This window comes from Oreochromis aureus, linkage group 3 (genome assembly GCF_013358895.1).
Source record: "Oreochromis aureus strain Israel breed Guangdong linkage group 3, ZZ_aureus, whole genome shotgun sequence".
Classification (NCBI taxonomy): Eukaryota; Metazoa; Chordata; class Actinopteri; order Cichliformes; family Cichlidae; genus Oreochromis; species Oreochromis aureus.
In genome coordinates, this window is record NC_052944.1 from 21,102,080 (window position 1) to 21,115,498 (window position 13,419).

Below are 13,419 nucleotides of genomic sequence, written 5' to 3' on the forward strand. Positions count from 1 at the left end.
TCCTTCACTCTGTGTCTATGCTTCTGCCTTGTTTCTTCCAGGTATAAGTGCAATGGAGTGGAGCACCGGCATCTGTGATTGCTGCACTGATATGAGGGCCTGTAAGTTAATCATTCAAACCCTACAAACAGCAGTTTCTCTATAAATCGTCTCCTCAGACTATTTTTGCAATAAGGTAGCAGAGTGTAATGTAATAATATGTAATGAAAAACAAATGTCTCTGTGTATTTTTCAAGGTTGCTATGGATATTGGTGTTTCCCCTGCATGAAGTGTGAGACAGCCAGTAAAAATGGATGGTGCTTCGCACTGCCACTCCTGGACATTTGCTGTGTGGTGTCCTGCTTACTCCGTCAGTCCATCAGGGAGCGCTACAACATTGTTGTAAGTCTGGGTTAGGGATGGAGGGGTGTATGTTAAACATTGTGTGTAACAGATTGATGACCCCACTGGGACATCAAGCCTTAGTTTGTGAACCATTTTAAAGTTTTCACTTTTGTTTTTGGGGTGGAGAAACGGTTCGATGTTAAAACCTCACATTAGCAAAACTACATCCCTTAATGCAGCTGTCCCCAACCCTCGGACAACTAACCAGTACCGGTCCGTGAGTCATTTGGTACCGAGAGTTGATGCTCGGGTGTGAAATTTATGGTTTTCAGGGTTTTTATCGTTTTTATCGTTAACTCTGTTTCCCTGGGTCTTTTCCCGTGTGTTATAAATAAATGTTCTTTTTTGGTACCGGTACTGGTTTTATTTTGTTGTATTTATCCATGACACCTTAAAGGGCGGTCCGTAAAAATATTGTCAGACATAAACCGGTCCGTGGTGCAAAAAAGGTTGGGGATCGATGCCTTAATTTATAGGGATTTCTGTAGGGTTTAATTGGTAAAATGTGCACATTTGCATATTCGAGTTACTGAATCAAGAGATGATGAAGGGTGAAACTGAATTTAAGAAATAAGTGCCTAAGTCTCTTAGAAGCAACTAACCAACCACATGACGTCATGTTCCATACTGACAGAAGATGGCGCTGCACATGTTTAAGCACTCATTTCTTAATTCCAGCATCACAGAAAGTTTTACGTCTACTTAAGTTTTTGATGGAAGGGCTCACTGATGTATTATACTATTAAATTTGTATTGTTTCATGTCCTCTTTAAGTACCTGGGGTCAACCATCCAAAGCAACAGACACAGGTGAAAATAAGGGTCCAGCCAGGGTGGGGTGGATGGAGATGAATGTTGACAGAAGGATTGCTGCAAGAGTGAAAATGAAGATTTACAAGATGATAGTTAGACCTGCTGTGGTGGATGGTTTGGAGACAAAACTACTGACAGAAAAACAGAAGGCCGAGCTGAAGACAAGTTAGGTTATGTCACCTTATCATTCAGTGGCATCAGTAAACTGAGTGGGATGACATTTTTTAGGGACTAGCTTTGCATCCAAATTAGAAAGAGGAAATGGAAAGTTATCCAAATTTGAATTCTCTTATTTGTCTACATACGGAAGAAAACTGCACCTGCGGCTGCTTGTTTTGAAAAACTCACATATTTGGTTACCCAGCTCTACACGGCATTTTAAAGGGACACAGCTTTTCTGTTCACGTTACTCTCACTGCTGTCATCAGCCTGTTTGCAGCTGTAGCAGCTAAATGTTCCTACCAGCATCAGATGTCTGATAGTTAGTGTGGATACAGTGGAGCTTTTAGCAGATAAAGAGAAAGAGGCTGCCGCTTTTGTTTAAATCTTTATTCTTAATAAAACAAATATGAATGTTGTGATGTGAAATTTACTTTCAGTAAATGACAGGAAAACCTCATCTGCATGTTTCTCTTTCTAGTCATGTTGGTTTGGGTTCAGAATAATTAACAATCAGTGTGAACAGTCTTAAACCAACATCTTCAGTTTGCTTTGAAATATAAATCTAATATAATCTGTTTCTTAATGTATTTTTAAAATACAGTGTTTTTTTCATAATATTGTAATTATAATAATCCATAATTATGTGGATATGCATATTAGATGGTTTTTATTAAAATATAAGCCCTGTAGAGAAGCTCATTTGTTTCAATTCATCAGTTGCCACAGAAGAACAACTGACCACTATGTACATAATAAGCTAATACTACTGTGTGCTATAGACTACAGTGTGAGCTGTACACCTGGTTTCCTTTGCATCAGTCTGCGTCTCCCAATTAATTTGTTTTTCTCCTACAACTCCGCACTGCTCAGGCGGCAAAACAAATGCACGTTTTCTTTGTGAGTTAATTCCCGGCTCATAACCAGCGTGCTCTACTTTCAAGGGCGATCATTGGTTAAATGGTAGTCATGTGACTGATGCAAGCTAGATCCTTTTATTTAGCAAAATTGTGATTAATAGTTAAACATTTTGGTTTAGGGGCACAGGCAGGACTCCACACCGCACATGACTGCATGACAGCTACATTAAATTAAATCCCAGTAACTCCTGCTGCTTCATTGCTTCATCCTCTCCCTCTCTCTCTTCTTCCTTTTCTCCATCCTGCAGGGCTCGTTCGTTAATGACGCCAGCAACGTAATTTTCTGTCACCCTTGCGCCTGGTGCCAGATGTATCGTGAGCTGAACATCAGGGAAAACCAGCAGCCTGCTAACTCATCAGTGGTCACCACTCAGGTGGTCCGTGGATAAGATACAACCACTTTTGATCTTCAGAACCTGTTGTGCTTTGGGGTTTTGTTTAGTTTTTTGCATTTTGTAATCATAAAGCACGTAAGAAAGGATTAGTTCAGTTTGCCAAAGACAATCAAGTAGCATAGCGTCCTATCTGCTGTCATTTTCAGAGCCCTGCACAGCTCATTACTACAGTGTAGTCATTAGCTCTGACCATCATGAAGTGTGGTTCCGTGTTCCATGTTAGTTTTCTTTCATACAGTTTTAAACACTTAAGCTTTAAAATTTGATTTGTTTTTTTAAAGGTTTCATTGACTTATCAGTGAGTAGGATGTTATCTCAGGGAAGGTTTTAATCTGACTAATAAAATCTCTATGCTTAATAAAACATGATTGCTCTTGTTGTAATTTTTCTTGGGTGTAACCTGTGTTCATATAAAATCTCTTCAATTAAATGAAGGATCGGTTTCTGCTGAAACTTCAGCTTGGCCTACATGAAACTGAAAAACTTAAGAATGAATGTGTTAACCAAGGCACGAATACTAAAATGAATAAAATAAACACACTATTAAGTAATTAATTAAATATCAGTTCATTTCATTGAAAACATCTGATACATTATTAATTTATTTAGTTCCCATTTTAATTAATTATGGACACGTTTAACTAATAATTTAATTGATGTGGTTCATTCATTTTGGCACTTGTAGGCTTCCATACACAAAAAGCTGTTGAGAAATGCACAACATAAATCTATTAAAAATGAAGAATTGCAGCTGGCCAGTTCTGCAAAGCCTTTGATCTGATGGAGAAACACAAATAAAAATTGGTTGGCTTAATAAAACAGCTCGTACAAAGATTGTCAGCCTGTCGATATGACTATAAACACTTTAACCCATAAAATACTGCAGGAAATATCTATCTATCACCTCATGGGGAGATCTGATATTAACCATTCATTTTAGCCCAAACTACTGAAGGTTAGAAACAAAATAATGGAGAAAGAAAGAAGGTGAGGCTGTGCTAACATCTACTTTACTGTAGAGGGCACTGTTGGGCTGCCCAAAGAAGGTCTTCAGTCATTTGTTTATCTTTTAATGCCACTAGTATATACGTTTTTATGTTGTTATATTTCTAAATGAAAAGGGGGGAGACAAACATATCTGATGCAGCATATTTAAACAGGCAATCCAGAAATGGATGCTGGATACAAACATCCACACATACATGAAGAAACTACAGTAACAGCAGACAATATGCTGAACAAGAACCATAAGAAAGAGAAGGAAGGCAATATGTGGGTGACTGTAAAATTATTGCAGGTTACACATGAGCCCAGTCATGGTCTGTTTAATTATAAATGGGCTAAACGTTGCTAAGGCAACCATGATCTAAAACTACTGTGTGGTTTTGGCCACAGAAGAACAGTTTTGATGCAGGTCATTTTGGCTTTTGTATTTAGGGTTTGAGAAAAGGGTGAAAGGTTTGAAGACATGTGTTTTCATACATTTGTATAAAAAAGGTGAAAGAATGCATTAGATAGGTGACTATGAATGCTTTATTTTAGCATAGCTTAAACCCAGTTGGGGGATGCTTGGAAGAAAGTGATGATATTATACGCTATGTGATGATATATGCTCAATTTTAATGCACTAACAAAGCATTTATGAAAAGTTCAAACACCTTCATAGAAGAATGAATAAAAATGTTCTTCTTGTGTAAAGTAAAGCAACTAATGTGGCTGTAATGTATCACCTACACCATGCTAGCACTCGCAAAGAGCTCTGCAATGAAAAAGAAAGCAGATACAACAGGGCTACATTTCTTTGCTTTCATTTCAACCTGTAAAAACAACTAAACGTTTCTTACATGATTTTTAATTGCAAGATTATGACAAATAAGTTTCATTAAGAAAAAGTGACATGCACTTGACACACGAGGTTGATATTCTATCCATGGATGACCTGTGTGGTGACCACCGTGGAGATGGCAGGTGCCTGCCTGGCCCTGATTTTCAGCTCACGATGCATCTGGCACCAAGCACACTCGTAACACCAAAATATTTGACAACAGTCGCCACAGGATGAACCCTGCAGAGGAGGAGAGAAGAAGGAGAGAGGATCAAGCAGCTGGAGTTAATGTAGTCTCTCTGTAGCTGTCGTGGTTGCAACAGTTTAAAATGTGTTGGATACTACATCAAAAACAGGGTTGTGATATTATCCACTTTGGGCTTGTTAAGTTTAGCTTTCTTTCTTATTTCCAATAAAATAGGTTTCACTTTCAATTTTACTGGTTATCCAGCCTTACAGGGATGTTGTAGCGCTCCCTGATGGACTTGCGGAGTAAGTAGGACACCACACAGCAACCGTCCAGGAGAGGCAAGGCGCAGCACCATCCATGTCTACTGACTGTCTCACACTGCATGCAGGGTAAACACCAAAGGCCACAGCAACCTTGAGGGAAGAAAAACTCACAGAGAAGTAAGATATGCTTGAGTTTGTAACAGTTTTCATTAACATCTCCTTTCATGACCTGCATCTTGTGTTTTATATGCTCTGCTACTTTTTTTTTGCAATAAAGTAGCAGAGATTCAGAATAACACAGAGTTGATGCAGAAATCACTGCTGTTTGTAAAGTTTGCTGGCTTCACTTACAGGTGCTCATATCAGAGCAGCAATTACAGAGGTTGGTGCTCCATTGCCTGGAGTTTTTATTAGTGGTGGCGACCGTCACTACCTGGATGGGGTGCTGGTAGACAGCGGCCATGGCTGGAAGATAGAAATGAGACAGAATGAAGGGTTATAGTGGTTATAGCTGCTGTGTATGGGGAGATCCAAAGCTAGAATCTGAAAAAGTCAACAGACTGGTGTTAAATATTACTGTCTACAGCGCTGTTTCTGTAACGTGCACAGCACGGTGTTTCCTGGTGCAAGGAACCCTCTACAAGGATCTTTGCATGCTTTAGACGGCCATTGACTATCTAAAGTCTAGAACCTATGGATATCACCAAATACTGTTCAGAGTCCAGACCTCAACATAAGATCCACTATTTTGGAGTAATTTCTCCATCATACCTGTTTCCACTGATTTTCAGTGCAATTCTTGTGTAACTTGGCAGACCTCAGCCTTTTCTGTCTGTTTTGTTTCCTTAAGAACAGCTTCTTAACAGCCTCACTTCCACTCAGACCATTTCTGATGAGGCTTCAGTGAACCGTAGATGGATCAACTGAAGGGCCAGATGCATCTCTGCATACTTGGGTTTAGATCTGACATGTTTTATTAGGCTGTGTAGATATAACACTGGTTCAACCTGTATTTTTTTATGCTTAAATGATTCATAGGTCAGTGTGAAGTGGCTTAAAAGCAAAAAGCATTCCTCTGAAAATAGTCAGGTACAAGAGATGGACTAAAGATGAGTGGGAAAGCAGCCAAAGAGGACTTGCTTTTACTCATATTTCCTCCATAATCAACCATCCTTTGTCTATGTAGTAACTCCAAAACACTATGTAATGCAGAACTTTGCCTTTTTAGTCTTAATGGTCGCACTGTGCCTGCTCAGCTTTCCTCTCATAGTTCAAAGACACAGATTTGAGGTTCACTGTTGATTTTAAATTGACAGTATACAGCCAATAGCACACCTGCAGGTGTGCTTGCAAGGCAGACAAAGCTCCGTGTAATCGTGTTTGAAAGGTGAAGGTGGCCTTCGGTCCAGTTCCTTTGTTATACATTTTACAATGTTCACAGTTTGAGAGTTTAGCTAACTTTGAGTTAATATTAGCATCGGCCCAAACATCAACAAGAACAGGAGTAGCTTTGTATTTGTATCGAGCCTTAAATTTCACGTGTTATTATTTTCTGACTTCCTAATTTAAATTACTTAATTAACCACAAGAAAACACAAACTTTCACTAGCTCATGGAATAACTAAGATGCTGGCATGTAAAGGTAATTTCAGTGTTATTGCTCTTTGGTCAAGAAGCTGTTTGAATTTTAAAGCTTTTTTGTGTGCATGTCTTTAATTACATACTTCTGCTTTTAAATATCCTAATACAAAATTTAGGGATTTGCATAAAATTGACCACATACTAATGCAAAGTCATTAAAATATCTTAGTTCTATCCTAAATGCTTATAACCTTCCTGTACTCGCAGTAAAGATAGTTTTTTTTAATGTCTACTTTGTTGCTGTTTCACTCATGGAATAAAATGCTGTTGTTGCACATGTAAGCTCACAGCATCTTTCTGTTTTGAGTTTCATTAACCGAAGTTCTACATGTCACTAGCTGAGAAAAATGACACCAAACAGTATCACAAATTCAGAAAGAATGCTGACTGCTTCAAGATGTTTTTCTTACCTGTTCTCTGGTTCTTTGAGCTTTGATAAAAATCAGAGGAAGTGCTACTTAAAACTAAAACTTGTGAGGGGAGGGGTGTTGTGAGGGAACAAGGCTCTGCACTCTTTTAGTCCTGCAAAGGGTCACACACTTTTTGATTTAATGACAGAGAAGATACAAAGTCACAGAATAAACAAGGAGAAAGAAGTCAACTTCCTGAGGAGCAAGGCTTAAAATAGACCTCATCGAGTTTCATGCACATTATTACATTACTCTCTCTCTTATGAAAATCTGACTGGTGCTCTGAGCGGTGTACTAAGACAAGGTGTACATTCCTGTGAAAACCTAAGTGCGCCCTTGCTGCTTCAATAGGAATTATGAGGGTGAGCAGCGGCCAGGTGTTATTAATCAGATGCACTCGATTAACTGGCATGTCGAAAAAAGCAAAAGCACAAAAACAGCTGCAGATTTTAAATCCTGCTGTGTTTGCTGTCTTCATCCTTTCAGAAGTCATGCTGCTACGAGTGTAACAAATGAGCGGTCTTCATTTTAGTCTAGACCACTTTTTTTTTATTATGCTTAATTTTGTCAGAGATCACTGTCTCACCCAAGCTGCCCACTTAATATTTTTAGCTGCCCACCCAAACACAACAAGCAACAAGCAAACCTGATGTATGAGAAAATTGTCAGAGGTGACTGTTGTCCACTCGCCCTCGCTTGCTGTGCACTCTGAACTGGCTTACATCAGTTTCATCAAGTGTGAACAGTTTTAAGTTGTGTTTAGTAAATGGCATCAGTGCTGGACCTGAATTCTTGAATTTTTTTTCAAGGTCAACAAGTACCACGGTTGCTTAGCCAACTTTGGAATGCATTTTCCCCAAGTCTTACCATGTTTTTTCCCCCCCAAGTCTTACCATGTTTTTGTGAGGACTACCAGGAAAAGTTTAATGTTATCAAAACGTGTCTCCGGAAAGAAGCAGTGGTGAAAGGTGACTTATTATCTGTATTATCAGGAAGCTTGGAACATTTCCAAGTTGGGTTCTTTTGCACACCCTCTAAACTAGAGAATGGTGTTATTCACGCCTATATTTCATCACATCTAGATTACTCAATTTTTGACTTTCTTTTTTGATTTCCTTAAAACATCTGTGGGTTGTTCTGATCGACGCTGCGAGGCTGCTGACTAATTCTCCTGGGAATTCAACTGTCGTTGATTCAGCTGCTACTGGCTCCTCCATCAACTGCATTGTTACTTTAAGACCCTGGTTTTGACTTTTAGAGCTCGACCTGGTCAAGCATCATTGGTGCCTGATGGCCACAGGATCAGGGCCTGTTGGCTATGGATCACTCAGGTGGGTGTGTGTGTGTGTGTGTGTGTGTGTGTGTGTGTGTGTGTGTGTGTGTGTGTGTGTGTGTGTGTGTGTGTGTGTGTGTGTGTGTGTGTGTGCGTATTTTGTTACATGACAAGTTCGAACCTGGCCTACCTCATGACACTTTTCTGTATGAATCCACGCCTCCTTTAGCTTGAAAACCGTTTTTTTCTTCAAAACCTGCGTGACCCAAAGAGAGCAGAGAGAAGTGAGTTACTATGAAAAAACACTGGAAATGACAAGATGTAAGATGTGTTAGTGAGTTTAATATATTTACATTTAATATATTTTCATCTGTCACCATCATATACAGAAAAACCACCATCCACCCGTCCACCATGCCACTGTCAGTGATAACCAATGACTCGCAGCTTTCCAGATCCCATGTTTTGATGTTCACTCCGCATCAGACGTTGTTTTGTTTTTACATTTAGAAGCATAATAATGCAAAAACGCATATTTTTAGCTGCGCGGAACAATGAACAGAGGGCAGAGATTCATTAAAAGTTAAATATAAATGACTGGCGGGCTCCCTTGTACAGCCGGACACTGCCTTCTACAGCAGAACAGATGTTAGCACAGCCTCCTTTCCTTCTCCATCATATCTGTTTGTAATCTTTAGTACAAGGTGATACAATTTTGTCATTAATGTCAGCTCTTATTTAGCACTCTGTCAGGGCTAAGGTGATGAACAGCACAGCATTTGGTGGTTTAAAGTGTCTTTCCAATCACACCTGCAGACTGACGCTGTTTCTTACAGCTGCTGGTGACCTTAGGGTCATATGGAGAGAATGGAAAGTATATGTAAACTCCCTCAACACATCATCTTTTAGGCTGATGTGATAAACATATTTGTGAAAGATGGCTTTATTTAAACACCCAACAAACATTATCATTCACTCAGTATCTCTTTCGGCAGTAGCAAGACAAACATACAGCTTTAATGGCAACGTGTTCAAAATTTTAATTCAATAAGTCTTTTGGCAAGATGAGTTTGTGCATTTTCTGTGTCATGTTTCCACGTGTCAGAACTTTAAGAGCTCTTCTGCTGAGTGCATCACTTTGCTGAAACGGGTCATGTTGGCCAAGTAGAGGTTTCTGCATAAAAAGAATAGCAATCCCTTAATGCCTAATTGTTTTGTTTGGTGGGATGAAGGGCAGGGTTTACTGAAAAGGGCCTTTCCACCCGTTGAAACATGCCCACCTCATTTCTCCAGTTCTACAGAAACTCCTTTGTGGCCCTCTCGCTACCCACACCAGATCTCTAACAGTAAATCTGCCTGCTCAGTCTAATCAACCACTACACATTTATAACCTTCTGAGACCCAGAAAAAACAAGGCTTTTATATTCATATATATATATATATATATTTTAGATAATTTAAGGACTGTGGATGAAAGAAACATGTAACATCATTTTGTTAATAGTTATCTATTTAGTTTTTGATTTTGGCAAAAATTAAAACTTCAAGAAATGCAAACTTCTTATAGATTATGTTTTTAATTGAAAACGAAGGGGAAAGGTCAGAGGAGGATATCTTAGGTTTTGAGAAGCTGGAGCTGGGATAAAATAACAGGAGGTGAAGTTCATTATGGATGATAAGTGTTGTGTGAGCTACCTGTCTGGTCATCTACACGGGCCTGGTCTCTGCTGATGCAGCCTTGTTACACTTTGTTTAACTCATTGAACTGTCTGTAACTAGCATCCAGTATACATGGTTGCCTGTTATACTCAAATGTTTGGGCTGCTTTAACAGATTCAACTCAATTCAATTTTATTTATATAGCACCAAATCATATCCACAGTTGCCTCGAGACACTGAGCAGGGAGGGAGGATTCAGGGTTACCTGATCCAGCCCTAACTATAAGCTTTACCAAAAAGAAATGTTTTAAGCCTAATCTTAAAACTAGAGAGAGTGTCTGTCTCCTGAATCCAAACTGGGAGCTGGTTCCACAGAAGAGAGACCTGACAGCTGAAGGCTCTAGCTAGTTTAACTGGTTCGGTATCCATTTGACATTAAATTTAACCGTTAAACTAAAAGGGCTGTGACACTGCTGATCTAGAGGTGTGTTTGTGTATGTGTCCCCTCCCCTCCCTTAGTTGGAGTTAAATACTGGGTTTCAGCCCTTTTTTTTTTGTTTATCTCTTCAAAGCTCAGAGAACCAGAGAAAAGGTAAGAGAAGCTTTCTATACTGATGAGCTAAATACAGCAATCTATGTGAACTGATTTTGCTATGTCAGTATAACCTGTAGTAATGAAACAGTTTGCGCACGAGATGCTGGAAGTAAAGGAAATGTTAAAGCCTTCCAGACGCACATGCACAAAAAAACGACAAAATTAGGAAGAAAAAAATATATGTGTAAATCATGTAATTTATTGCATATTGAACTTTTTTGTACTGCATGCAAATCATTTGTACATGTCACTCCAGGTATTTGTAAAATTTGCACGCACCAGAAAACATCTTGTTGTATGTGTAATGATGGCCACACTGTATTCAGTAACGTTTTAAAGCAGTCTGTTATTTCTATCGTATTCTAGCGCTGGTTTGTAACCTCTATAAAGTTTCACTCTGTGTCTCCATTCCTGGCTTGTTTCCTCCAGTTATGGCTGTCCGCCAGCAGCCCACCCAGGGGATGATATCCCCCCGCTCTGGAGCATGGAGCACCGAGCTCTTTGATTGCACCGCTAATATGAAAACCTGTAAGTCTACCCAGCAAACCAAAGCAAACAAACAGCAGTAATTTCTAAATCTACCATGTCCTCAGGCTTTGTTTTAGACTCTGTTTAGAGCCAGGTAGCTGAGAAAAATTCAAGAATGTTGACTAAATATCTAAATTTATCTAAATTATAAAACTGTCCACTTATACATATAGAAGATTAAGTTTCCGTGCTGCTATGGGAATTTAAAAAGCATAGGCAGCACATAGCGAGTAGTTGTTGGACTCTGATGGCCTCGTTCCGTGACTGCATGGGTTTCTGAAAAGGAATCTGGCTGCCTGAGGACCAACAGGATGCTTTCCAGGCATTGCATTACATTAAATTGGCCTTTTAGAATAGCAACACAGCAGCTACACTGCAGCATTTAGGCCACAAAAACATAACCATCAGAGTGCAATTTGGTAAAGTCTTACTGATGATAAGTTAATCGAGCACATCTGATTAACAACACCTGGCTGCTTCTCACCCTCATGGTTCCTATTGAAGCAGCGAGGGCGTACTTAGGTTTTCACAGGAATGTGCACCTCGTCTTAGCACACCGCTAAGAGAACCAGTCAGATTTTCATATGAGAGCAAGAAATGTAATAATGTGCATGAAACACTTTGCATTAACACTGCATCAAACTCGACGAGGTCCAAACTACAACTTTTACAACTTTTTTATTTTCATTGGTGGCATCAGAAAACTAAAATTCCTGGAAAAACAAAAGTAAAGAAGCCAAAGAGAATCAGGACAAACAGGTCAGGACATGACACAAGGAGCAGAGGAGACACAGGTTTGGTTGATGATTATCTGCAGTTCTAAAACAAATTACCTCTTTAGAAAACGAACCTTGCTCACGCTGGCATTTGATATATAGTGATTATAAACTACAGTAAACACTGATACTCTAATGTTGTATTTCTGCACATTTTTCCTCCCTCAAGGTTGCTACAGCCTTTGGTGTTTCCCCTGCATGCAGTGTCAGACAGCCAGTAAGCATGGATGGTGCTTCGCAATGCCACTGCTGGATGTTTGTGGTGTGGTGTCCTGCTTACTCCGGCAGTCCATCAGAGAGCGCCACAACATCGAAGTAAGGCTGGGTTAGAGATGGAGCGGGACTATGCACTGCATAAAACAGATGTATTTGGCCACTCTGCATTTTAAAGCTTTTCTTTTGAGCATTATAGCCAGAAATAACCATATTTGAAAGGTGACCGAGAGGGTGGAGTTAAAAATCACAATAGTGAGTTGCATCCACACACCCCCAAAAAAGTCCCCAAATTTATATTATTTACTACTGAAGACTGCCTTATTCATCTTTTGGTTGTAAAATGTAATGCCCAGCATCATGGAGCTTTTAGCAGAGCTCAAAGAAGAAATATGTAGTTCACATTCACAGAGCGGATACTAATTAAAAATCTGTCTGAACAGCCCTCTCTTTTTCCTCTTCTCCATCTTGCAGGGCTCTGTCACTGATGACGTCATCAACGTACTTTGCTGTTATTCGTGTGTCTGGTGCCAGATGTATCGTGAGGTGGTGATCAGGGAACGCCAGTAGCCCTCAAACTTGATGCTGATCACCGTGCACGTTACCTATGGATCAAGATCATGGGTCGGGGCCCATGTCATGATTTTTAGATAAAACCTATATGTAGTAATGTAGTAATAATAAAAGATATAAGAAAATGTAAGCTCATTTTAAAATAGCGTTATAGAGGTTTTAATCTGACCAATAAAATCTTTCTATTTCATGTAACATGATTCCTGTTGTTGTAATCTTCTTCTGAGCTGAGTTTAAAAATAAAAAGCTAAAAAAAAAACTATTCTTATTCACTCATTAGGATGCATTGTCTTAAATAAATAAGATGTATTCAGAACTGATCAAATTTAGTTATTTACTGGCACAAAATAACATCACAACAAATCACCCAGCACCATGGTGTGAACGGTGGGGTGCCTCAGGGACAAGTACAGGCACACTGCGCATTTCTGTAACTTTTCAAAAACACCTACAAATTAAAGTGAAAGGATTGTGTGTGATGGTGTAACCTGTTGGGACAACCCACAAACATTCTTTTGCTTAACACAGAAGAAACAAACGACAGACAGGCTCAGGTTTGAGGGGATCGAGGAGCTGTTAACACGCCTCTTTATCAATGAGGAGTGTTCAGCATATCTTCATCCTACAGATGGGGGTGAGAGAGATATGTGTAGATTGGACACAGTTCAAACTATAATTGGATTACAGTACGTCTATTTGAGCAAAAAAAATCCTTAATAATCTTCAGGTGTTTTGAGAGAAAACCAAATGACAGCACCTCCTCCACTTGATGGGAAACTTTGGATAATCGATATTTCATTCG

The 13,419-nt window shown here is 39.4% G+C and overlaps 3 protein-coding genes across 4 annotated transcripts; 2 read left to right on the plus strand and 1 right to left on the minus strand.

Annotated features, from left to right (window-relative positions):
• LOC120437346 (cornifelin-like) lies at positions 1-2,875 on the plus strand. The gene is made up of 3 exons (XM_039607891.1): positions 1-101; positions 237-382; positions 2,525-2,875. Exons 1-3 carry the CDS (start codon positions 53-55, stop codon positions 2,663-2,665), a joined length of 336 nt encoding a protein of 111 aa, XP_039463825.1. The 5' UTR covers positions 1-52; the 3' UTR covers positions 2,666-2,875.
• A 1,326-nt stretch (positions 2,876-4,201) lies between these two features.
• LOC120437411 (cornifelin homolog B-like) lies at positions 4,202-7,093 on the minus strand. Its single transcript, XM_039607980.1, has 4 exons — positions 7,001-7,093; positions 5,301-5,414; positions 4,954-5,099; positions 4,202-4,736 (listed from the first exon to the last, which is right to left on the minus strand). The coding sequence occupies exons 2-4, from the start codon at positions 5,410-5,412 to the stop codon at positions 4,596-4,598; spliced, it is 399 nt and encodes a 132-aa protein (XP_039463914.1). The 5' UTR covers positions 5,413-5,414; positions 7,001-7,093; the 3' UTR covers positions 4,202-4,595.
• LOC116325079 (cornifelin homolog B-like) lies at positions 5,033-12,851 on the plus strand. Of its 2 annotated transcripts, none has more exons than XM_039607981.1 (4): positions 5,033-5,126; positions 10,957-11,055; positions 12,001-12,146; positions 12,519-12,851. In XM_039607981.1, the coding sequence occupies exons 2-4, from the start codon at positions 10,959-10,961 to the stop codon at positions 12,612-12,614; spliced, it is 339 nt and encodes a 112-aa protein (XP_039463915.1). In that variant the 5' UTR covers positions 5,033-5,126; positions 10,957-10,958; the 3' UTR covers positions 12,615-12,851. The 2 variants fall into 2 exon arrangements, with proteins under 2 accessions (XP_039463915.1, XP_031601749.1); XM_031745889.2 differs by lacking the exon at positions 5,033-5,126 and adding an exon at positions 8,130-8,331.
• Positions 12,852-13,419: the final 568 nt, after the last annotated feature.